At 50.6% G+C, this 23,015-nt stretch overlaps 2 protein-coding genes across 4 annotated transcripts in view; one reads left to right on the top strand and one right to left on the bottom strand.

The window, feature by feature from the left end:
- The window catches only part of LOC105491543 (DEAD-box helicase 19A), a 32,521-nt gene extending 17,706 nt beyond the window's left edge, over positions 1-14,815 (top strand). For both annotated transcript variants that reach the window (XM_071084931.1, XM_071084932.1), the window contains 7 exons: positions 2,378-2,480; positions 2,852-2,966; positions 4,235-4,412; positions 4,742-4,979; positions 7,769-7,931; positions 8,923-9,114; positions 9,475-14,815. In XM_071084931.1, the coding sequence (XP_070941032.1) occupies positions 2,378-2,480; positions 2,852-2,966; positions 4,235-4,412; positions 4,742-4,979; positions 7,769-7,931; positions 8,923-9,114; positions 9,475-9,536 (1,051 nt within the window). In that variant the 3' untranslated portion in view covers positions 9,537-14,815. The remainder of the gene's footprint in view (positions 1-2,377; positions 2,481-2,851; positions 2,967-4,234; positions 4,413-4,741; positions 4,980-7,768; positions 7,932-8,922; positions 9,115-9,474) is intronic.
- Positions 14,816-16,531: 1,716 nt separating this feature from the next.
- The window catches only part of LOC105491291 (ST3 beta-galactoside alpha-2,3-sialyltransferase 2), a 59,371-nt gene continuing 52,887 nt past the window's right edge, over positions 16,532-23,015 (bottom strand). Inside the window, exons 4-7 of one of the 2 annotated variants that reach the window (XM_011757532.3) lie at positions 22,096-22,275; positions 19,772-19,817; positions 19,388-19,507; positions 16,532-18,415 (exon numbers count right to left, since the gene is read on the bottom strand). In XM_011757532.3, coding sequence (XP_011755834.1) covers positions 18,242-18,415; positions 19,388-19,507; positions 19,772-19,817; positions 22,096-22,275 — 520 coding nt within the window. In that variant the 3' untranslated portion in view covers positions 16,532-18,241. The remainder of the gene's footprint in view (positions 18,416-19,387; positions 19,508-19,771; positions 19,818-22,095; positions 22,276-23,015) is intronic. The other variant, XM_011757533.3, reaches the window with a different exon arrangement.

The following is a 23,015-nucleotide window of genomic DNA, read 5'->3' as shown; positions in this document are numbered from 1 at the left end:
GAATTAAAAAACAAACAAAATAGGCTGGCCGCGGTGGCTCAAGCCTGTAATCCCAGCACTTTGGGAGGCCGAGATGGGCGGATCACTAGGTCAGGAGATCGAGACCACCCTGGCTAACACGGTGAAACCCATCTCTACTAAAAAATACAAAAAACTAGCCAGGCGAGGTGGCGGGCGCCTGTAGTCCCAGCTACTCGGGAGGCTGAGGCAGGAGAATGGCGTAAACCCGGGAGGCGGAGCTTGCAGTGAGCGGAGATCACGCCACTGCACTCCAGCCTGGGCGACAGAGTGAGACTCCATCTCAAAAACAAACAAACAAACAAACAAACAAAATATTATTTGGAAATTTTTGAGACCTACACAGAGGTGTAAAGTACAATACCAAGAATAGCTCTGTAGTCCTATCCTGCCCAGAAAGGAAGCATGTCCAGTTGATAGTTGAAGCCCCTGAATTCCCCTCCTTCCACATCCTGCTCCCACCCTGACCAGAGTGAGCTCCTTTTGAGACAGGGTCTCACTGTTTCCCCTGCTAGAGTGTAGTGGTGCAATTATAGCCCACTGCAGCCTCGACCTCCTGACTTTAAACAAATTTTTTTGTTGTTTGAGAAGCTGAGGCACGTGGATCACCTGAGGTCAGGAGTTTGAGACCAGCCTGGCCAACATGGTGAAACCCCGTGTCTACAAAAAATAAAAAAAAATTAGCTGGGCGTGGCAGCACACACCTGTAATCCCAGCTGCTAGGGAGGCTGAGGTGGGAGGATCGCTTGAACCCAGGAAGCAGAGGTTGCAATGAGCCAAGATTACACCACTGCACTCCAGCCTAGGCGACAGAGTAAGACTCTGTATCAAAAAAAAAAAAAAAAAAAATTTGTAGAGACAGGGTTATCACCATGTTGCCAGGGCTGGTCTCAAACTCCTGGCCTCAAGTGAGTCTCCAGCCTCAGCCTCCCAGAGTGTTGGGATTACAGGCATGTGTTACTGCATCTGGCATATTTATCTTTTTTTCTTTTTTGAAATGGAGTCTCCTCTGTCACACAGGCTGGAGTGCAGTGGTGCGATTTCGGCTCACTGCAGCCTCTGCCTTCCGGGTTCAAGTGATTCTCCTACCTCAGCCTCCTGAGTAGCTGTGATTACAGGTGCCTGCCACCACACCTGGCTACTTTTTGTATTTTTTGTTTGTTTGTTTGTTTGTTTTTGAGATGAAGTCTCGCTCTCTTGCCCAGGCTAGAGTGCAGTGGTGCAGTCTTGGCTCACTGCAACCTCCGCCTCCCGGGTTCAAGCGATTCTCCTGGCTCAGCTTCCTGAGTAGCTGGGATTACAGGTGTCCACCACCATGCCTGGCTAATTTTTGTATTTTTAGTAGAGATGGGGTTTTACCATGTTGACCAAGCTGGTCTCGAACTCCTGACCTCGTGATCTGCCCGCCTCGGTCTCCCAAAGTGCTGGGATTACAGGCATGAGCCACCGTGCCCAGCCTAATTTTTGTATTTTTAATGGAGGTGGAGTTTCACCATGTGTTGGCCAGGCTGGTCTCGAACTCCTGACCTCAAGTGATCTGCCCACCTTACCTTATTTAGCCTTTTTTTTTTTTTTTTGTGAGACAGAGTCTAGCTCTGTCGCCCAGGCTGGAGTGCAGTGGCACAATCTTGGCTCACTGCAAGCTCCACCTCCCGGGTTCACACCATTCTCCTGCCTCAGCCTCCCGAGTAGTTGGGACTACAGGTGCCTGCCACCACGCCTGGGTAATTTTTTGTATTTTTAGTAGAAACGAGGTTTCACCATGTTAACCAGGATGGTCTCGATCTCCTGACTTTGCGATCCGCCCATCTCGGCCTCCCAAAGTGCTGGGATTACAGGCGTGAGCCATATTTATCTTTTTTAAAAATGACAAACATGCCACCTATTCCCATGATGCTGAGTCCCATAAAGTGGAATGTAAAAATTCCCCCTAAAACATCCACCTGACTTAGCATCTTGTCCATAAAGCTGGGGAAAGGCACACACAGAAGGAGCCAAATTTTGGAATGCATCACGCCTCAGCCAAAAATATTGATGGGAACTTGTCTGGGTACAGATCTTACTCTGCACGCTTGATTTCCCTGTGACCCTTGGGGTACAAAACTGGAGTCCTAGCATTGCTAGAGGCTAGAATGAGAATTTCTTGGTGTAAGCCCGTTTAAAATAATAATTTATTTTACAATTTAAGCAGCTTTTTAACAGCATATTTAAAAATGTATGAAAGTAATTTGTGCTTAGTGGAGAAAACCTGGGTAATACAGAGAAGCATCAGGGGGAAATATGCCTTTCATTCAGAAAGAACGTTGACATGTTACTGAGTTTCACCAATATGTTTCATTTCTGCTCTTCCTTGATCTAGCCCACAGAACCTGATTGCACAGTCTCAGTCTGGCACTGGTAAAACAGCTGCCTTTGTCCTAGCCATGCTCAGTCGAGTGGAGCCAGCAGACAGATATCCCCAGGTGAGGGCTTGCGGGGCTGGGTATCCTGGGTTGCTTGCCCTGGGGAGCGCAATGCCATCTGGTGGGGATTAACGAGAGGTCTGAAGCTTCCGATGCCTTAGGCTGTGGCTCAGGCAGAGCAAGTTCCTACATCAGGCCGTGACCTGGGAGGATGTGCTTGGAAGCAGCAGCGTTAGACGATGGCTTCCAAAGCCCTCTGCCAAGCCAGGGCTACCTGCTGCAGGCTTCAATCTATAGCCGAAAGGTGGGCCTGGATGGAATGACATGCTTCCCTGTGCTATTCAAGTGCTAATAACATCAGCATACTGGGTGCCTTCAGGTCTGTTACCAAATGGTTCTCCTAAACTCATCCTTTATGATTTTTCTGTCAGTGTCTGTGCCTGTCCCCAACATATGAGCTGGCGCTTCAAACAGGAAAAGTGATTGAGCAGATGGGCAAATTTTACCCAGAACTGAAGCTTGCCTACGCTGTTCGAGGCAATAAATGTGAGTACAGCAGGCGACACCTGAACAGTGAGCAGGGTAGGGGGTTGGGTGTTTGAATTTTGAAGATGCGATGACCATATTCAACTTTCTAATTCAGTCTGACTCTGGAGCCTAACTGTGTTGCTCTCTTTGAATCTATTTGAATACCTGCTAATTTGTTAACAGTCTTTTTCAGTCTTAAAATAAGATTTTTGGTTGATTAAAAGAATCCATGCATGGCTAACAGAGTTCTTAATATCTAGAGTTCTTCGCTAAGAATGTAGAGTTTTGAATTTAGCATCCAGAGTTCTGGTACCTGCTTACCAAAGAGGGATTAACAGGACTGAGGATGGAAGGTTGGGGTCAGCTCCCTTTCTTTAAAAGTAAGCAAAACCAGGTACAGTGGCTCACACCTGCAATCCCAGCCCTTTGGGAGGCCAGGGTGGGAGGATTGCTTCAGCACATGGTTCAAGACCAGCCTGGGCAACATACACACACACACACACACACACACACAAAATTAGCCAAGCGGTCGGGCGTGGTGGCTCACACCTGTAATCCCAGCACGTTGGGAGGCCGAGGTGGGCAGATCATGAGGTCAGGGGAGATCGAGACCATCCTGGTTAACACGGTGAAACCCCATCTCTACTAAAAAATACAAAAAATTAGCCGGTTGTGGTGGCGGGCATCTGTAGTCCCAGATACTCGGGAGGCTGAGGCGGGAGAATGGCATGAACCTGGGAGGCAGAGCTTGCAGTGAGCCGAGATCACGCCACTGCACTTCAGCCTGGACAACAGAGCAAGACTCCATCTCAAAAAAAAAAAAAATTAGCCAGCGTGGAAGTGCCAGCTTGTAGTCCCAGCCTTTTGAGAGGCTGAGGCAGGAGGATCACTTGACCCTGTGTGGTCAGTGCTACAGTGAGCCATGACTGTGTCACTGCACTCTAGTCTGGGCAACAGAGTGAGACCCTGTCTCAAAATAAATAAATAAATAAACAAACAAACATAAAAAGAGTTGGATGGTGTTGGATTATAGGAGGAAGAAGAAAGGAACTGATGCTTATTGAAGGATTGCTGTGTGGGATTTGATCCTGACCACAGTGCACTGAGATAGGTATCATTCTGCCCACTTCACAGCAGAAGAAACCAAGACTGAGGGGAACACTCATGTGTGTTTTGAAATCTGGAAATAACTTGTTCTCCTAGTCCTAGAAGGATGGGCAGGGCTTTGATTTCCAGAGCTGGCTTTGCCTTTGAAATACCCATGAAAATCACCTGGGTCTCCACAGTGGAAAGAGGCCAGAAGATCAGCGAGCAGATTGTCATTGGCACCCCTGGGACCGTGCTGGACTGGTGCTCCAAGCTCAAGTTCATTGATCCCAAGAAAATCAAGGTGTTTGTTCTGGATGAAGCTGACGTCATGATAGCCACTCAGGGCCACCAGGATCAGAGCATCCGCATCCAGAGGTAGGGATCTCGAGGGCAGAGGACTCCTCAGCCTCCCCATCTGCAGTGTCTTCTCCCTTCACTTCAGACGCCTCCTCTGGCCTCTGCCAGGGTCTTGTCTCTCGTACTCTCAGCAGCATTTGTTTGACAGGCCATTTCCTTGTCAGCACTGACCACAGTCCCTCCCAGCCTGGGCTGAGAAAGGAGACCCCAACCCCTGTCCCCCACCCAGGCCTGCTGCTCCTCCTTCCCCTTCAGCCTTCCTGGGCATCTAGACCCAGCTGGGGAGGCTGTGCTTCCGCTGCTTCCCGGGGCCACCTGGGGCCACATGCCAGGGCCTTCCCTTGCAGGATGCTGCCCAGGAACTGCCAGATGCTGCTTTTCTCTGCCACCTTTGAAGACTCTGTCTGGAAGTTTGCCCAGAAAGTGGTCCCAGACCCAAACATTATCAAACTGAAGCGGGAGGAAGAGACCCTGGACACCATCAAGCAGTACTATGTCCTGTGCAGCAGCAGAGACGAGAAGTTCCAGGCCTTGTGTAACCTCTATGGGGCCATCACCATTGCTCAAGCCATGATCTTCTGCCATGTGAGTAGTAGCAGCAGTGGCAGGCCTGGCCCTTCCCTCTCAGCCAGCTCCCCACAGGGCTCAGGAGGACTGGATGCCCCTGGGCGCCGTGGGAAGAAAGGAAGTGGTTTCTGAAGATGTAAGAGACAGGCTCTCCTTTAGTGGGGGTAATGGTAGTATCCCAAGGGATACATAGCCTGAACATAGAGCCCCTGAACTTTATGTCTTATTTGTGGATGATGTATTATTGTGTAACCCAAGAGAATCAACTCATATTTGTAAGAAAAATTAAAAATTCAACAAGATGGCCAGGCACGGTGGCTCATGCCTGTAATTGCAGCACTTTGGGAGGCCGAGGCGGGTGGATCACGAGGTCAGGAGACCGAGACCATCCTGGCTAACATGGTGAAATCCCATTTCTACTCAAAGTACAAAAAATTAGCTGGGCATGGTGGTGGGCGCCTGTAATCCCAGCCACTCGGGAGGCTGAGGCAAGAGAATGGTGTGAACCTGGGAGGCGGAGCTTGCAGTGAGCTGAGATCACACCACTACACTCCAGCCTGGCGACAGAGTGAGACTCCATCTCAAAAAAAAAAAAAAAAAAAAAGTTCAGCAAGATGGTTAGTCATAACATTCACACACATAGTTTTCCATTCTCAAACAGCAAATACTTAGAAAATAGGATAGTTCTCATTGATAATAGAAAAAATAAATATTTAAGATCTCTGAAGAAAATGTCAAAATGATTTTAGAATAAAAGAGACAGCTGAGCACGGTGGCTCACGCCTATAATCCCAGCACTTTGGGAGGCCGAGGCGGGCGGATCACCTGAGGTCAAGAGTTGGAGATCAGCTTGACCAACATGGAGAAACCCTGTCTCTACTAAAAATACAAAATTAACTAGGCGTGGTGGCACATGCCTGTAATCCCAGCTACTCGGGAGGCTGAGGCAGTAGAATCACTTGAACCCGGGAGGCAGAGGTTGCAGTGAGCCGATATTGCGCCACTGCACTCCAGCCTGGGTGACAGAGCGAGACTCCATCTCAAAAAAAAAAAAAAAAAAGAGGCCGGGCGCGGTGGCTCAAGCCTGTAATCCCAGCACTTTGGGAGGCCGAGACGGGCGGATCACGAGGTCAGGAGATCGAGACCATCCTGGCTAACACAGTGAAACCCCGTCTCTACTAAAAATACAAAAAACTAGCCGGGCGTGGTGGCGGGTGCCTGTAGTCCCAGCTACTCGGGAGGCTGAGGCCGGAGAATGGCGTAAACCCGGGAGGCGGAGCTTGCAGTGAGCTGAGATCCAGCCACTGCACTCCAGCCTGGGCGGCAGAGCGAGACTCCGTCTCAAAAAAAAAAAAAAAAAAAAGAGGCCAGGCTCAGTGGCTCATGCCTGTAATCCCAACACTTTTGGAGGCCAAGTCAGAAAGATCGCTTCAGCCCAGGAGTTTGAGACCAGCGTGGGCAACATCGCAAGACCCCATCTCTAAAACTCTTTAAAAAAAATTTAGCTGGATGTGGTGGCACATACCTGTGGTCTCAGCTACTCGGAAGACTGAGGTGGGAGGATCCCTTGAGCCCAGGAGTTAGAGGCTGCAGTCAGCTGTGATCATGTCACTGCACTTAGCATGGCTCACAAAGCAACACTCTGTCTCGAAACAAAGAAACATACAAGGTAATGATATAGTGATAACAGTAATATCTCAAATATAATCTACATTCTCCTTCCTCCACTTGTGCCAAAAGTATTCTTTTTTCTTTTTTTGAGACAGAGTCTAGCTCTGTCACCCAGGCTGGAGTGCAATGGCTTCATCTTGGCTCACTGCAACTTCTGTCTCCCGGATTCTGCTGCCTCAGCCTCCAAAGTGGCTGGGATTACAGGCACCTGCCATCATGCCCAGCTAATTTTTATATTTTTGGTAGCGGGGTTTTCACCATGTTGCCCAGGCTGGTCTTGAACTGCCGACCACAGGTGATCCACCTGATGTGGCCTCCCAAAGTACTGGGATTACAGGCGTGAGCCACTGTGCCTGACGCAAAAAAATATTCTTTTTTTTTTTTTTGAGATGGTCTCACTACCTTGCCCAGGCTGGACTCAAACTCCTGGTCTCAAGCGATTCTCCCACCTCAACCTCCCAAGTAGCTGGGACTCCAGGCATATGGCACTGTGCCCAGCTCATCTTTATTGCTTTTTGTTTTGTTAAATCCAAGAGCCAGTCAAGGTTTGCTTGTTGCATTTAATTGTCATGTCTCTTAAGACTCCTAAGAAGAATTTCCTCACTTGCATTTTATTGCCTCCCATTACAATGATTCTCCTGCCTCAGCTCCTGCAAGTAGCTGGGACTTACAGGCCCACGCCACCATGCCTAGCTAAATTTTTTGTAGAAACAGGGTTTGGCCATGTTGCCCAGGCTGCTCTCAAACTCCTGAGTTCAACCGATCTACGTGCCTCTGCCTCCCAAAGTGCTAGGATTACAGGTGTGAGCCACCATGTCTAGCCAGGTACAAATATTTTTGTAAGATTACAACCCAGGTGACATTGTTACTCCCTGTTGCACTATATCCGGTTTATAATTTTAAGAAATTTAGCCTTTAGCTGCTACGTTTCAGGAGCAGTCTTCCAGATCAAAAATACCTTCAGCTGAGTGTGGTGCCTCACGCCTTTACTCCCAGCACTTTGGGAAGCCAAGACAGGATAATGGCTTGAGCCCAGGACTTTTGAGATCACCCTGAGTGACAGCAAGACCCTGTCTCGAAAAGAAAAAATATATACTCAAATACTTTTCATTTCTCAATTGTTTTTTTTCTTCCAGACTCGTAAAACAGCTAGTTGGCTGGCAGCAGAGCTCTCAAAAGAAGGCCACCAGGTGGCTCTGCTGAGTGGGGAGATGATGGTGGAGCAGAGGGCTGCGGTGATTGAGCGCTTCCGAGAGGGCAAAGAGAAGGTTCTGGTGACCACCAACGTGTGTGCCCGCGGTGAGCAGAGGATGTGTCCCACCTGGTCTGCCAGGCTCGGGGTCCCAGGCCCAGTTAGAGCCAGAAATCCTTGTATACAGGAAAGTTGTATGGTCTCAGGGAGATCGGTGTGGCTGGTGACAATATTCCTTTCTAGGAGAGACTGTTTGCATTTCCCTCGGGTGATAAGAACTCACACATGCTGGGCACGGTGGCTCACACCTGCAATCCCAAGGCAGGAGAATTACTTGAACCCTGGAGATGGAGGTTGCAGTGAGCCGAGATTGTGCCATTGCACTCTATCCTGGGTGACAGAGTGAGAATCCGTCTCCAAAAAAAAAAACGAAGAGGCCAGGCGCAGTGGCTCACGCCTATAATCCCAGCACTTTGGGAGGCCGAGGTGGGCAAATCACCTGAGGTCAGGAATTCGAGACCAGCCTGACCAATATGATGAAACTCCATCTCTAGTAAAAATACAAAAATTAGCCAGACGTGGTGGCATGCGCCTGTAATCCCAGCTACTCGGGAGGCTGAGACAGAGAATTGCTTGAACCCGGGAGATGGAGGTTGCGGTGAGCAAGATCACGCCATTGCACTCCAGCCTGGGCAACAAGAGCGAAACTCCATCTCAAAAATTAAAAAAGAAAGAAAAAGAACTCTCACAGAAGCCAGGAGTCCTGACTTGGTGGAAGGAAATGTACAGGCATCTGAGTGGTAGAGAACAGAGCCTGCTCTTCCGGGGGCGCGCATCTCCAGAACATTGTGTCTCCCAGAGACACAATCTCCCTGATTGATTTCATGATTTTGTTGGCACCTGCCAAAGTTCTCTTCTTTTCCTCTGGGTTCTGCTGCCTGCCTATATGTGCCCTCTCTTGTACCCAACTCCCAGAGTTGGCCTGTCCCAAATTCTTTCCCTCTATCCAAAGTTGGTATGCATTGACCTACCTGTGGACAACAGTGATTTCTGTCTCCTGTCCTTAGTCCTCTCAGCCTCCATCTCTTCTTCCCATAGGCATCGATGTTGAACAAGTGTCTGTCGTTATCAACTTTGATCTTCCCGTGGACAAGGACGGGAACCCTGACAACGAGACCTACCTGCACCGGATCGGGCGCACAGGCCGCTTTGGCAAGAGGGGCCTGGCAGTGAACATGGTGGACAGCAAGCACAGCATGAACATCCTGAACAGAATCCAGGAGCATTTTAGTGAGTCCCGGGGAGGGTCCTGTGTCTGGTGCCCTTAACTAAGGGGGGCGGGGTGGGGAAAGGGGTAGGATCTTCTGTAGCCCCGAGAGAGGCTCTGTCCCTGGCACACTCCCCTCCTTTCTGACCATATGGCAGTTCTCAGGGCCACACCTGGAGACTTCAGGACCCAAGGACTCCAAGGACAGCTCCCCCATGACCGGGCTTCGGGGCATGGGGCTCTGACTGTTGCTGTCAGTGACTAGGGGCCCTGCTGCCCCCTGCTCAGGCACCCGGAGCCTTTGGGGATGAATGAATGATTGCTGTGGCCCAGGGTGGGGCACATTCCTGGGCACGGTAGAGACCTGTGTATTTTTCCCCCAGATAAGAAGATAGAACGATTGGACACGGATGATTTGGATGAGATTGAGAAAATAGCCAACTGAGAAGCTCCACCAGCCACTGGTGCCAGCCCTGACACTGCCCCTGCACGGGAGACAAGTGCGTTCAGGGCACAGCCCCCAACATCACCCCAAGGACAACGGCATGAGTAGAGAGAAACTACCTACCTCACTTCAAATTATGTTTGGACTTGACAAAAATGTGTGCAAATGACGGGGGGCAGTAGAAGGAAAAATTTGCATTTTGGAAAATTGGGTCCTTTCCCCACTTTTTTAAAAGCCACATTTCCCCTATCTTTATAATAATCTGGTCACATTGGCAGTCACTGGCCCCAAGACCCCCTTCAGATTTTGGCTAGGCATCGTGGAACCAGCTCCAGCCCTTGAAGAAATGGTAGACATGCAGGTTGTGCGGAGGAGGCTGAGTGGAAAATGGTGTGAGCCTCACCGCCATGGATTGAACGAGGGAAGCGGCAGCAGAGGAGGCCAGAGCTGCCCCCTCCCTGTCTCTTCACTGGACCCTTCACATGTGTTTCTCTTGCCCTTGGGCCGTCTTCCTTCTCCTGAAATCCAGAGACTTTCTTGCTTATCCCTTCTCCCTTTCACTTCTGTTCTCTGCTGCAGAAAGTAGCCTTGCGTATCCCTGATGAGCAGCTCAGCTACTTTGTAAACTTCAGATTTGGAGAGAAACATGGAAGTCAGTGAATCCTGACCTCTTGAGAGAGAGTGACCTGGCAAGGGCCGATGAAGGGGCTGGGCCTGGGCTTGGCTTCTCTTCCTTCTCTCAGTTGCTCCCTCTGCTTAGGCCCCTGGTACTCAGTTGCGGCAGCCGGGAGACCCCAGGTGAGTTTGTGAGCACACATGTAGTTGGTTCTTACCCCCGGGTGTCACACTGGGCCGGGAGCTGAACAAGAGTTTGGAACGGAAGTTATGACCAAGGGAATACTCTGATTATGCTGCTCATTTATAATAGTGGACATTATGAAGAGCTCTGATTCCTACATAATATGAATAAGGATGAATAGGCCGGGCGTGGTGGCTCATGCCTGTAATCCCAGCACTTTGGGAGGCTGAGGCGGGTGGATCGGTTGAGCTCAGGAGTTCGGGACCAGCCTGGCCAACATGATGAAACCCCGTCTCTACCAAAGATAGAAAAAATGTAGCTGGGCGTGGTGGCGCACGCCTGTAGTCCCAGCTACTCGGGAGGCTGAGGTAGGAGGATCGCTGAAGCCTGGGTAGAGGCTGCTGTGAGCTGAGATGGCGCCACTGCACTCCAGCCTGGGTAACAGAGTGAGACCCTGACTCAATAAATAAATAAGGATGGATAAATTATAGCTGTATGCATCATTCATTATGCTAAGACATTTTAAAGTAATTATGAGAAATGCTCTACTAATCATGATTTGTTTTTATTTGTATTTTTCCGCTTATTAGACAAATATATACTCATTTTAAAAAGGCGTGTGTGTATATAAAGTGAGAGTGCTCTCTATCCCTACTCCTCTGGGATCCTGATTCCTGGCAGCTTGGTGACTATTCTACCATATTGCCTTTTATTTGCGTAAACCCATTTTTCTTTTACAAAAATGGGAACATTCTATTCACACTACTGTGCAACCTGCTTTCACTGATCAGCATGTGTCAGACATGTTGAAGGTCCAATACACACACATCTTCCTTGCCCTGGAAACACCATCCACCGTCCTTTCAGCATGTAGCTGTCCCAGCATTTATCTCCTGGTTCCTCTAGTGACAGGCATGGGGGATTTCCAGTACATGGCTCTTACCCACATTACTACAATGAACTTTTTTTTTTTTTTGAGACAGAGTGTCACTCTGGCCTGGAGTGCAGTGGCGTGATCTTGGCCCACTGCAACCTCTGCTCCCAGCTTCAAGCAATTCTCTTGCCTCAGCCTCCCAAGTAGCTGGGATTACAGGCGCATGCCACCATGCCTGGCTAATTTTTATATTTTCAGTAGAGACGGGGTTTCGCCATGTTGGCCAGGCTGGTCTCGAACTGACCTCAAATGATCTGCCTGCCTCTCTTGGCCTCCCAGAGTGCTAGGATTGTAGGTGTGTGCCATCACGCCCGGCTGAACATCTTTTTTTTTTTTTTTGAGATGGAGTCTCACTCTCTCGCCCAGGCTGGAATGCCGTGGTGTGATCTTGGCTCACTGCAACCTCCACTTCCCAGGTTCAAGCCATTCTCCTGCCTTAGCCTCCTGAGTAGCTGGGATTGCAGGTGCCCGCCACCACGCCCGGGTATTTTTGTATTTTTAGTAGAGACGGGGTTTCACCATGTTGGTCAGACTGGTCTCAAACTCCTGACCTCGTGATCCGCCCACCTCAGTCTCCAAAAGTGCTGGGATTACAGGTGTGAGCTACTGCGCCTGGCCTGAACATCTTTTTAAAAAAGATTTATTTTTGTAGAGATGGAGCCTCACTGTGTTGCCCAGTCCAGTCTCAAACTACTGGGCTCAAGCGATCCTCCTACCTCAGCCTCCCAAGTAGTTGGGATTGTAGGCATGAGCCCTTAACCCAGCCTGAACTTCTTTGTTCTTTTTTTTTTTTTTTTTTTGAGACCAGCTCTCACTTTTGTCACCCAGGCTGGAATACAGTGACATGATCTCAGTTCACTGCAACCTCGAGCCAGTCTCAGGTGACCCTCCTGCCTCACCCCTCCAAGTAGATGGGATTTTAGGCCTGCACCACCACACCCAGCTAATTTTTGTAGAGATGGGGTCTCACCATGCTGTCCAGGCTGGTTTTGAACTCCTGAGCTTAAGCAGTCTGCCCACCTGGGCCTCCCAAAGTGCTGGGATTACAGGCATGAGCCACTGTGCCCAACCTCTTATTTTTGAGCGTTTGGTGAAAATCACTTCAGGCTATTATTCCTGGAAGTAGAATTGTTGGGTCAAAGAGTAGGGACATTTAAATTTTTAATTCATTGCCATTTACACTTGCCAAAAGGTTTTTAGCAATTTATGTTACTGTGATACAAAAATACATATTATCTTACATGGTTGCCAACACTATAATCAATGTTTAAAACTTTGCCAATAGATTATGTCATTGTTTTTTCGATTTTGACTTAGTGAGGCTTGGCAAATATTCAGTTTCTTGGAAAATCTTTTCTGTTGGGGAGCTGCCCATTCTTGTCTCACTACTTTATTATTACTATTATTATTATTATGAGACGGAGTTTCGCTCTCGTTGCCTGGGCTGGAGTGCAGTGGTGCGATTTTGGCTCACTGCAACCTCTGTCTCTCGGGCCCAAGTGATTCTCCTGCCTCAGTCTCCCAAGTAACTGGGATTACAGGCATTTGCCACCACGCTGGGCTAATTTTGTATTTTTAGTAGAGATGGGGTTTCACCATGTTGACCAGGCTGGTCTCAGACTCCTGACCTCATGACCCACCCACCTCAGCCTCCCAAAGTGCTGGGGTTACAGGCGTGAGCCACCGTGTCTGGCCTAAGTGTACTCAAGCCTTAGGTAAGGTTTATTTCTGTTTATAGCAAAGATAGCTGAGATGTCAAACTCTTCCCTTTCATGGTCTCCAGTGCGGTGCCTGTGGTAACAGCGTTTCACAGGAAGCACCGTGGAGACGCAGCCCAGGGGACTGCCATGGCCCCACGAGGGGGCAGCGTCTCTTCCCTCTCTGGTCCCCTTTACCCATTCCATGACAAATGGTGGGCACAAAAAAGATATTGCAGGAAGGCCCTCGGTGATTCACTTCATATGTTTATGTATTGGTTGAATTATTTTTGTAATTTTAAAAAAGGAAAGGCAAAGTCGTTTTATAGGGAGGCCGGATGGAACTGGGCGCCCTGAGTGCAGATGCCATATGTTTCTTCTGCTTCACAGGCTTCCCCTGGAGAGAAGCAGGCTGCCAGAGAGCCTGTGCTGTTCTCAGCAGCACAAACAGTCGCTAGAGGAAAGATGTTAATTCCACACTCTGAGGACCAGGCTGGCCCACGTACATACTGCTCCGCAGCCTCACAGAGGCGGGAGAGGGGGACCTCCTCTTGGATTTTGTGGGTTGGTTGTTACCCAGGCATAGACTTGCTGCAGGAGCTGTGATTTTTTTTCACAAGAGTAGTGAGAAGGCGCATTGATTCTTAATTCACACTCAAAAGGGAATACTTTTATTTTTTAAAATGTAGTTTCAGTATTTTACCTTCCCTTTGCCTAGCAAGGAATGATGCATCTGACCTTGCCAGTCACAGAAGGTACTTCCTTGTCTGCTGCCTGTGGATAGGTAAAATACCTTTTTTTTTTTTTTGAGATGGAGTCTTACTCTGTTGCTCAGGCTGGAGTGCAGTGGCTTGATCTCAGCTCACCACAACCTATACCTCCCAGGTTCAAGCAATTCTCTGCCTCAGTCTCCCAAGTAGCTGGGATCACAGCCGCCCGCCACCACGCCCGGCTAATTTTTTTGTGTTTTTAGTAGAGATGGGGTTTCACCATCTTGGCCAGGCTGGTCTTGAACTCCTGACCTTGTGATCCACCCACCTCAGCCCCCCAAAATGCTGGGATTACAGACATAAGCCACCGTGCCTGGCCATAAAATATTTAAAAAAATTTTTTTTAGCTGGGCTCCAGCTGCTCCGGAGGCTGAGGTGGGAGGATCACTTGAATCCAGGAGTTTTTGAGGCTGCAGTGAGCTCTGCACCAGTCTGGGTGATAGGAGACCCTGTCTCTTAAAAAAAAAAAAAAAAGGCCCGGGCGCAGTGGCTCACGCCTGTAATCCCAACACTTTGGGAGGCTGACACTGGCAAATGACGAGGTCAGAAGATCCTGACCATCCTGGTGAACATGGTCTCTACTAAAAATACAAAAAAATTAGCCAGGTGTCGTGGCAGGCACATGCAGTCCCAGCTACTCGGGAGGCTGAGGCAGGAGAATGGCGTGAACCCGGGAGGCAGAACTTACAATCAGCCGAGATTCCCACCACTGCACTCCAGCCTGGGCGACAGTGAGAATCAGTCTCAAAAAAAAAAAAAAAAGTGGCCAGTCACAGTGGCTCACGCCTGTAATCCCAGCACTTTGGGAGGCCGAGGCAGGCAGATCACCAGAGGTCTGGAGTTCAAGACCAGCCTGACCAACATGGAGAAAATCTGTCTCTACTAAAAATATACAATTAGCTGGGTATGGTGGTGCTTGCCTGTAATCCCAGCTACTCGGGAGGCTGAAGCAGGAGAATCACTTGAACCCGGGAGGTGGAGGTTGGGATGAGCCGAGATCGGGCCATTGCACTCCAGCTTGGGCGACTAGAGTGAAACCCCATCTCAAATTAAAAAAAAAAAAAAAAGAAAAAGAAAAATTACAAACATGCATGCATTCATGAGAGGGCACTGGCATCTCTGAAAAGCTCAGTGGTGGCTGTCCTCAGAGAGAGGTGACAGTGGGGTACGCTGCACTAGAACCACTTCCTTGGTATCCTTGCTGGGTAAAAACAACACAGTGCTTGGCCAACAGGAAATTTTAAAAAGACGGGATTATGTGGGACTCTGTATTCTGGAGGTCTGGCACTTGGTGTGCTCGCCGACCAATTGCAGCATAAGGCAGTCAGTTTTGAGGGATATGCAGGACAAGAAACAGATCTTGGCAGGTTCATAGACAGGCTGTGGTACACACTGTCTTCCACTGGGCCTTAAGACTCAGCTGGGGCCAGGCACAGTGGCTCACACCTGTAATCCCAGCACTTTAGGAGGCTGAGGCGAGTGGATCACCTGAGGTCAGGAGTCTGAGACCAGCTTGGCCAGCATGGCGAAACCCTGTCTCTGCTACACTTGATCTTAGCCAAAAGCCGAGAAGCGATACCTGTCTCTACTAAAAGTACAAAAATTAGCCAGGCGTGGTAGCAGGCGCCTGTAATCCCAGCTACTCAGGAGGCTGAGGAGAATCACTTGAACCTGGGAGATGGAAGTTGCAGTGAGCCGAGATAGCACCACTGCACTCCAGCCTGGGCAACAGAGCAAGACTCTTGTCTCAATAAATAAATAAATCAAATAAAAAAAAATGGGGGTTGCCTGTGGCATGGTGGAAATTGGGCTGTGGAGGCAGGGCTGTGCCAGAGGGGCAAACCGGACTTAGATGCACTTCCCTGAGAGGTGGGGATAGCCCAGCCTGTGGCCACCCAAATGCATCGGAGCCTGATGGAGACCTGGAGACATCATGTTGATAGAGGCCAAAGTGGTTACAGGACAGCCACTGCAAGGAGATGCTACCAGGAATTCTTTCCAATGAGTTCCTCTCTTGGAGGGAACTCAAGAGGCGACAATGAGCTGATTTTTAACCAAAATGCTTGTACCCGCTCAGACTTCAGTGTCTTGGAGAGCAGAGTCCAGGAATGAGGTGCCTGTTGTATGAGGGGGCGGGGAGGGTGTCTGGAAGTCATCTCGCTCCTCCCATATCCCCCAGCGTTCTCAGCTATTATCAGTCACAGCTACCCTATGAGAGCTGCCTTCTTCCCACCATCATGCCCATTTCAGAACAATGAAGGACTAGACAGTTTTTTGCTCCTTTTAATTCAGAACGAGAAAGGGAAGGAAATAAACAAGTTTGTTTAAATTACTATTGCAGAAAAGATCTGGCTGGATGCTGGGACCTACCTCTTCCAGGATGGGGATTCATGATTTAATTTCTTTTTGAGACAGGGTCTTGCTCTGTCGCCCAGGCTGGAGTGCAGTGGCACAATCTCGGCTCACTGCAACCTTTGCCTCTCGGGTTCAAGGGATTCTCCTGCCTCAGCCTTCCAAGTAGCTGGGATTACAGGAGCGCACCACTGCGCCTGGCTAATTTGTGTGTGTGTGTGTATATATATATGTGTATATATATATGTTTTTTTTTTTTTTGGTAGAGACGGGGTTTCACCATGTTGGCCAGGCTGATCTGGAACTCCTGACCTTAGTATAAAGTACTCCGCCCGCCTCGGCCTCCCAAAGTGCTGGGATGACAGGTGTGAGCCACCATGCCTGGCGGGATTCATGATTTAAAGCAATAGCAAAAGAAAAAAGAAATAAATTATTCTGCTCAATACTGTTTGGCATAATTGCATTTTCATCTTTTCAACACTCAAAACAGCCTCTTCAGGAAGCACTGAGATGGGAGTGACAAAACTGGCTGGGGCCTAGCTCTCTAAAACGGTGGGGGAGGGGGGGCGCCCTGAGAGAGGCATTCTAGCCTCACCCCAATCACCCCTATTTTTACTCTTCCTACTTTCGGAATTGGAAAGAACGACACTCGAGCTAGGTTCGAATATATTAACTTTCAGGGCCCACTGCCCATCCCAACCCTCCCCTAACAAAGTCCCCTGCCGGTCCCTGTTCCCCCAGCCAGCTGCAGGAACCTACCAACAGCCAGGAGGCTGCCTGGTGGTGTCAACTAAAAAGAGGGAGCGTCTGCGCCGTCACTGTTGGGGAGGGGGCTCTATTAGTGGTTTGAGAGCTTCACAGAAGCCTTCCCCCTCCTAAACCTCCCCAGCCTCCAAGGGGGAGAATTCCACCAGCAGCCCCGCTAGGAACCTAAGCTGGGTTCAGCCATGCAAGCAGCTTCCAGGTGGAACCCCGGCCGTGAGCTTCCCAGCCCTTCTGAAGTGGGAGATGGAGAGCAGGGTGGAGGGAGGCGGCCTGCAGCGTGTAAGTCTCCTCTTCCCTGGCCGGCTCCGGGCTGCGGGCTCTGCCAGCTCAGAATTTGCAGAGAATCTGCAGGTCGACCACCCTCGGCAGCTTCAGCTTAACCAAAGTATCAGCCCCAGGCTAACTCTTCCCCAGGCAAGAGGCTATGGGTGGAGGAGGAGGTGCATGCAACAGGCAGCTGGGCCCATCGCCAGCCTCCTTCTGCCGTGCAGCCCCCTCCCCAGAGCCCGCCGAAAACGGGGGGGGGAGGGGGAGGGGGAGGAGGCGTATGGATGGAATTGGGGACTGTGGACTGTTTTCCAGAGCAACAGGCTGGTGAGGCGGCCCCGGGCCCAGGGAGAGGCGCTGAGAAGGCTGCGGGTGAACGGGAGGGCAGAGGGCACACGTGAGAGCACCTTGCACTGGAGGGGACAGGGCTTCCTCGAGCCCTGCCGTCCCCTCCACCTGTCCGGAGTTCGGCCTGGGAGCACCCCACCCCGCAGGGGACGCCACTCCCGGCTTCCTGGAGACGCAGGCGGCCCTGGGGACGCGGCCGTCCCACAGCGCGGCCGAGGTGGGACTGGGGGTCCCGAGCCCTGGGCCCCGCAGCGACCGCTTTTCTTTGGTGGGTCTGCACGCACCCATCCGGGCAGGCGGGGAAAGGGGCCGGGCGGCCACCTCTCCTGACGCCCGCAGCGACTGCCCGTTCTCCTCCGGGTCTGGCCAGCGATGGAAACGCTCCTCCGGCCGAGCCTCAGGGAAGTGCTTCGCCGAGGCCTGCGCCATGCTCTCCTCCTCAGAAAGCGTGAAAGAAAACCCTAACCCAAAGCATGAGGGAGTGGGGATTGAGCGGCCGCCGGCCCGCCCCCGAAGGCCATTGATTGGAGGAGACTGGACACAGCGCCAGTTCTCCTTGAGTCGCATGATTGGCTGGGAGAAACAGAAGCTCCGCCCGACCGCAGCGCAGATTAGTGCCAGGCCCGGCCGGTCCCCAGTGTCTCGTGATTGGCAGGGCGCAGCGGACGCCCCCTGGGCTGCAGCATGATTGGTCCTGGGTTGCGGGTCCCGGGTCCCTGGTCGGAGCGCCGGCACCTAACAGATGGGCCGGGAAGGTCGCGGTGAGGCCCGGCTCAGTTGCCCCGGTAGACTTCGATCTTGCTGGCCTTGGCCAGCATATCGATGATATGGGCCTCGAAGTCCGCGTCGTGCACGCCAGTCTTCCTGAACTCGCCCGCGTACCGGTTGTTCTCCCAGTAGTGGTGCCAGTTGCCCCGGCTGTCGGCCCCGAACCCGTACACGTTCACCTGCGGGGAAGCGCAGCGCAGCGTCACCCCAGGCGGTGACCCAGAGAACAGCGCGGGGCGGGCTCGGGATGACAGAGAGGAGAGGGGAGCGGGAGGCTCCAGGGAGATGCGGGAGCCCCCAGGCCTGGCCTAAGAACATGGACTCACATGGGGACACCACCTTCCCTTTGCAGTTGTCCTTCCTCTGCAGCCCTTGCTAATTCCTTTTTTTTTTTTTTTTCTTTTTAAATGGAGTATTTTGATCAGCACCACTCAATGAAGCACTTGCCGGCAACGTGGGCGTGCTGGGCCTCAGCTCTTGCTCTTCGTGGCAGGGCAACCCTGGTCACTGGTTGAACGGGTTCTCTGAACGACTAAGCTCCATTTTTACACAAAGTAGGCCTGGGGCTCAGAGCTGGTGGGGGCAGCCGTCCAGATGGAATTCAACTACATACACTCTCCATTCTATTTATGTTTTGTCGTTGTTGTTTTCTTTTTCATTCTGTCACCCAGGCTAGAGTAAAATGCCGCTATCTCGGCTCACTGCAACCTACACCTCCTGGGTTCAAGTGATTCTCCTGCCTCAGCCTCCCGAGCAGCTGAGATTACAGGCGTGCCCCACCACGCCTGGCTAATTTTTTGTATTTTTACTAGAGATGGGGCTTCACCATGTTGGCCAGTTTGGTCTTGAACTCTTGACCTCAAGTAATCCACCCACCTCAGCCTCCCAAAGTGCTGGGATTACAGGCGTCAGCCACCACGGGGTCAATAACTTAACTTTTTAATGAAGAGATTTTGGATTTAGTACAATCATGAAAGCAGAAACATTTGGGAAAGGCATAGCTATACTTTATAGCCTAGAGATGGGGAAAACCAAGGCCACATGAATTCTGCCTACAGAAGCACATTCCTCTGTTAGCCTACTAAGACCTCAGAAGGCCTGCACTCCTCTGTTCCATGGGTTCCCACCACCCACACCACGGGCCTACCCACCTCATCACACACATGCAGGGCAAAGAAGAGCACCAGCATCCCCGTGGAAGGGTACCGCCCATGATGCTCTGTCCACCGGTCATGGATATACTTGAAGAAGGCTGGGTTGTAGATCTGGACCTGGGAGAAGAAGAGATGACAGGTACATGAGGGGTTTAGGGGCAGAGATTCAGGCTAGACTGAGCGGCTTCTACTTGTCTATGCCTGTCAGCAGACCTGTGCATGTGTCTCTTGAATCGTATGGCACCTACTGGGGTCAGGCATCTGGGCAGATGGGGACCCTGAGGTTCTGGAGGGGAACTGGAACACCTGAGCTACAGGACCAGGCGCACAGGCTGGGCCAGCACTGTTTCCACTGAGGTGGGGAGGAAGTGGGGAGCTTACCTTTTCTTTATCCACTCGAAGGAAGGACTTCACTGGGGCATAGGTGCTGTAAGCAAATAGAAAGAAATGTAACATTTCAGGCCGGGCGCGGTGGCTCATGCCTATAATCCCAGCACTTTGGGAGGCCGAGGCAGGTGGATTACCTCAGGCCAGGAGTTCGAGGCCAGCCTGACCAACATGGTGAAACCCCATCTCTACTAAAAAAAAAAAAACAAAATTAGCTGGGCTTGGTGGAGCACGGCTGTTATCCCAGCTACTTGGGAGGCTGAGGTTTCAGTGAGCCGAGATCACACCACTGCACTCCAGCCTGGGTGACAGAGTGAGACTCTGTCAAAAAAAAAAAAAAAAAAAAAAAAAAAAAGAGAGGAGGGGAAGGGAGAAAGGAAAGGAGAAGGGAAAGGAAGAAAAGATAACATTTCAGGTGGCCCCATGGCTCCTAGGGATGCCCCCCATGCCAGGCCTGAGCAATGTCAGCCCCACAACTTCCAGACTGCTCTGCTTCTGGACTGCTCTCCTGTGGCTTGTTCATCACTGCCATGCCTTGCTCCAAAGCCTTCAATGCTATCCATGGCATCCAAGATAAAATGGGGATGTTTTAGGCAAGCAATGGGGCCGTCCCTAGTCCAGCCCCAACCTTCTTCCCCTAGCTCTGTGCTCCAGTAGAGCTGGCAATCATCTCCAATCCACCATGTCTCTGCTCTCACCCCTGCTCTTGATCCACTCCCCTCAGGCTTCCCAGACCACACCTCCCTGTAGCCAGCCATGGCGCCCGTAACCTACATGCCCTTCTCTGAGTGTCTATGGTACTTCAACTCTACTGCACCCATTTTAGCCCTCAGGTCTCCCAAACATGAGATAATGAACATCCTAAAGTCAGGAAACTGTAACTCATTACTTCTGTGTTTATAAAATACATGGTGATGATACCCAAAAGGTAGAACACAAACCAAGTGTCCTTGAAGGATAAACAGATAAACAAAATGGGTATATCCCTACATTGGCATAGTATTCAGCCTTCAAAAAACAGGAAATTCTGACACATACTACAATATGGATGAACTATGAGGACATTATGCTAAGTAAAGTAAGTCAGACAAAAGGACAAATACTGTTATGATCCCACTTACATGAGGCATAAAGAACAGTCAAATCAGGCCGGGTGTGGTGGCTCACGCCTGTAATCCCAGCAATTTGGGAGGCCAAGTTGGGTGGATCACCTGAGGTCAGGAGTTCGAGACCAGCCTAGACAATGTGGTGAAACCCCGTCTCTAGTAAAAACACAAAAATTGGCCGGGCTCAGTGGCTCATGCCTGTAATCCCAGCACTTTGGGAGGCCGAGGCGGGCGGATCACAAGGTCAGGAGATCGAGACCACGCTGAAACCCCGTCTCCACTAAAAATACAAAAAATTAGCCGGGCGCGGTTGTGGGCGCCTGTAGTCCCAGCTACTCGGGAGGCTGAGGCAGGAGAATGGCGTGAACCCGGGAGGCAGAGCTTGCAGTGAGCCGAGATCGCGCCACTGCACTCCAGCCTGGGCGACAGAGCGAGACTCCGTCTCAAAAAAAAAAAAAAAAAAAAAAGAAGTTACCGGATTGTACACATTAAATAGGTGAGATGTATGGGATGTGAATCTTATCTTGATAAAGCTGCTAAAAAATATACTTTGTGAACTAGATTTCCCATGGTTCCCAACTATGATGGGATGACTGCCCCCAAAGAAAGTCCTCAGAAGGCAGAGCTTCCTCAGTCAGAAGCTATCACCCAGAAAGGAGACCAAAATCAGACGGTCTGGTCAGGCGTGGTGGCTTACGCCTCTAATCCCAGCACTGTGGGAGCCCGAGGTAGGAAGACCACCTGAGGTCAGGAGTTCGAGACCAGCCTGACCAACATGAAGAAACCTGTCTCTACCAAAAATACAAAATTAGCGGGGCGTGGTGGTGCATCCCTGTAATCCCAGCTACGCAGGAGGCTGAGGCAGGAGAATTGCTTGAACCCGGGAGGCGGATGTTGCAGTGAGCCAAGATGGCGCCACTGAACTCTGGCCTGGGCAACAAGAGTGAAATTCTGTCTTTAAAAAAAAAAAAAACAAAAAACAGATGGTCCTTCCTCATCTTTCCACCATCAGTATGCTACATGTCACCACGCAGAAGGTGACACAGAGCAAGCTGTGTCTTCAGCTCACTCGCCATCTTAGGCCCTCCCTTCTTATCAGCTCCTCTTGGCCAAAATATTCAATGAAAGGAATTCTACAATCTGACCCCTAGGAAGACTCTGCCCAAGGTGGTCCTGTCACCCATATTCTACCCAGGCCAGCAAGAGGCTCACAATCGGATCTGCCCCGTGGACAGGGCGCTGGCAATCCACAGAAGGTCCAGGGCCTTGAAGGGCACCAGCACGAAGCTGACGTTGGCGGGCAGGTTCTTGGCACTCTCAGGGTACATGAAATGGTGGGTGGTTCGGCTGCCAACATCCTGCTCAAAGCCCACGGTTGGCGCCTGATTCATCCTGCAGGGACAAGAGGGTGACATGAGAATCAACTGCCATGGAAACTGGTACAAGATTCTTAGAGGACAGTTCGAAGCCATCCATCAAAAATGCAAACGGGTGTATACTCCAACCAAGCAATTCCATTGCTAGAAATCTAACCTACAAAAATGGTTATGGCCAGGCATGGTGGCTCACGCCTGTAATCCCAGCACTTTGGGAGGCCAAGGTGGGCGGATCACGAGGTCAGGAGATCAAGACCATCCTGGCTAACACGGTGAAACCCCGTCTCTACTAAAAATACAAAAAATTAGTGGGCGTGCTAGCAGACGCCTGTAGTCCCAGCTACTCGGGAGGCTGAAGCAGAAGAATGGTGTGAACCTGAGAGGCAGAGCTTGCAGTGAGCCGAGATTGGGCCACTGCACTCCAGCCTGGGTGACAGAGTGAGACTCCATCTCAAAAAAAAAAAAATATGGTTACATAAGTGTGCAAAGATGTGTATGAGGATATTCACTGCAGAATTATTTACAATAGTAACACTAGAATCAATCAAACAGGCCGAGTGTCGTGGTTCACACCTGTAATCCCAGCACTTTGGGAGGCCAAGGTAGACGGACTGCTTTGAGGCCTGGAATTCGAGACCAGCCTTAGCCAACATGGTGAAACCCCATCTTTACTAGAGAAAAAAATACAAAATTAGCCTGGCATGGTGGCATATACCTTTAATCCCAGCAACCTGGGAAGCTGAGGCAGGAAATGTG

Source organism: Macaca nemestrina, chromosome 18 (assembly GCF_043159975.1).
Source record: "Macaca nemestrina isolate mMacNem1 chromosome 18, mMacNem.hap1, whole genome shotgun sequence".
In the NCBI taxonomy this organism is placed as follows: domain Eukaryota; kingdom Metazoa; phylum Chordata; class Mammalia; order Primates; family Cercopithecidae; genus Macaca; species Macaca nemestrina.
Note: the sequence above shows the minus strand (reverse complement) of the source record. Positions and strands in the feature narration are given on the sequence as shown.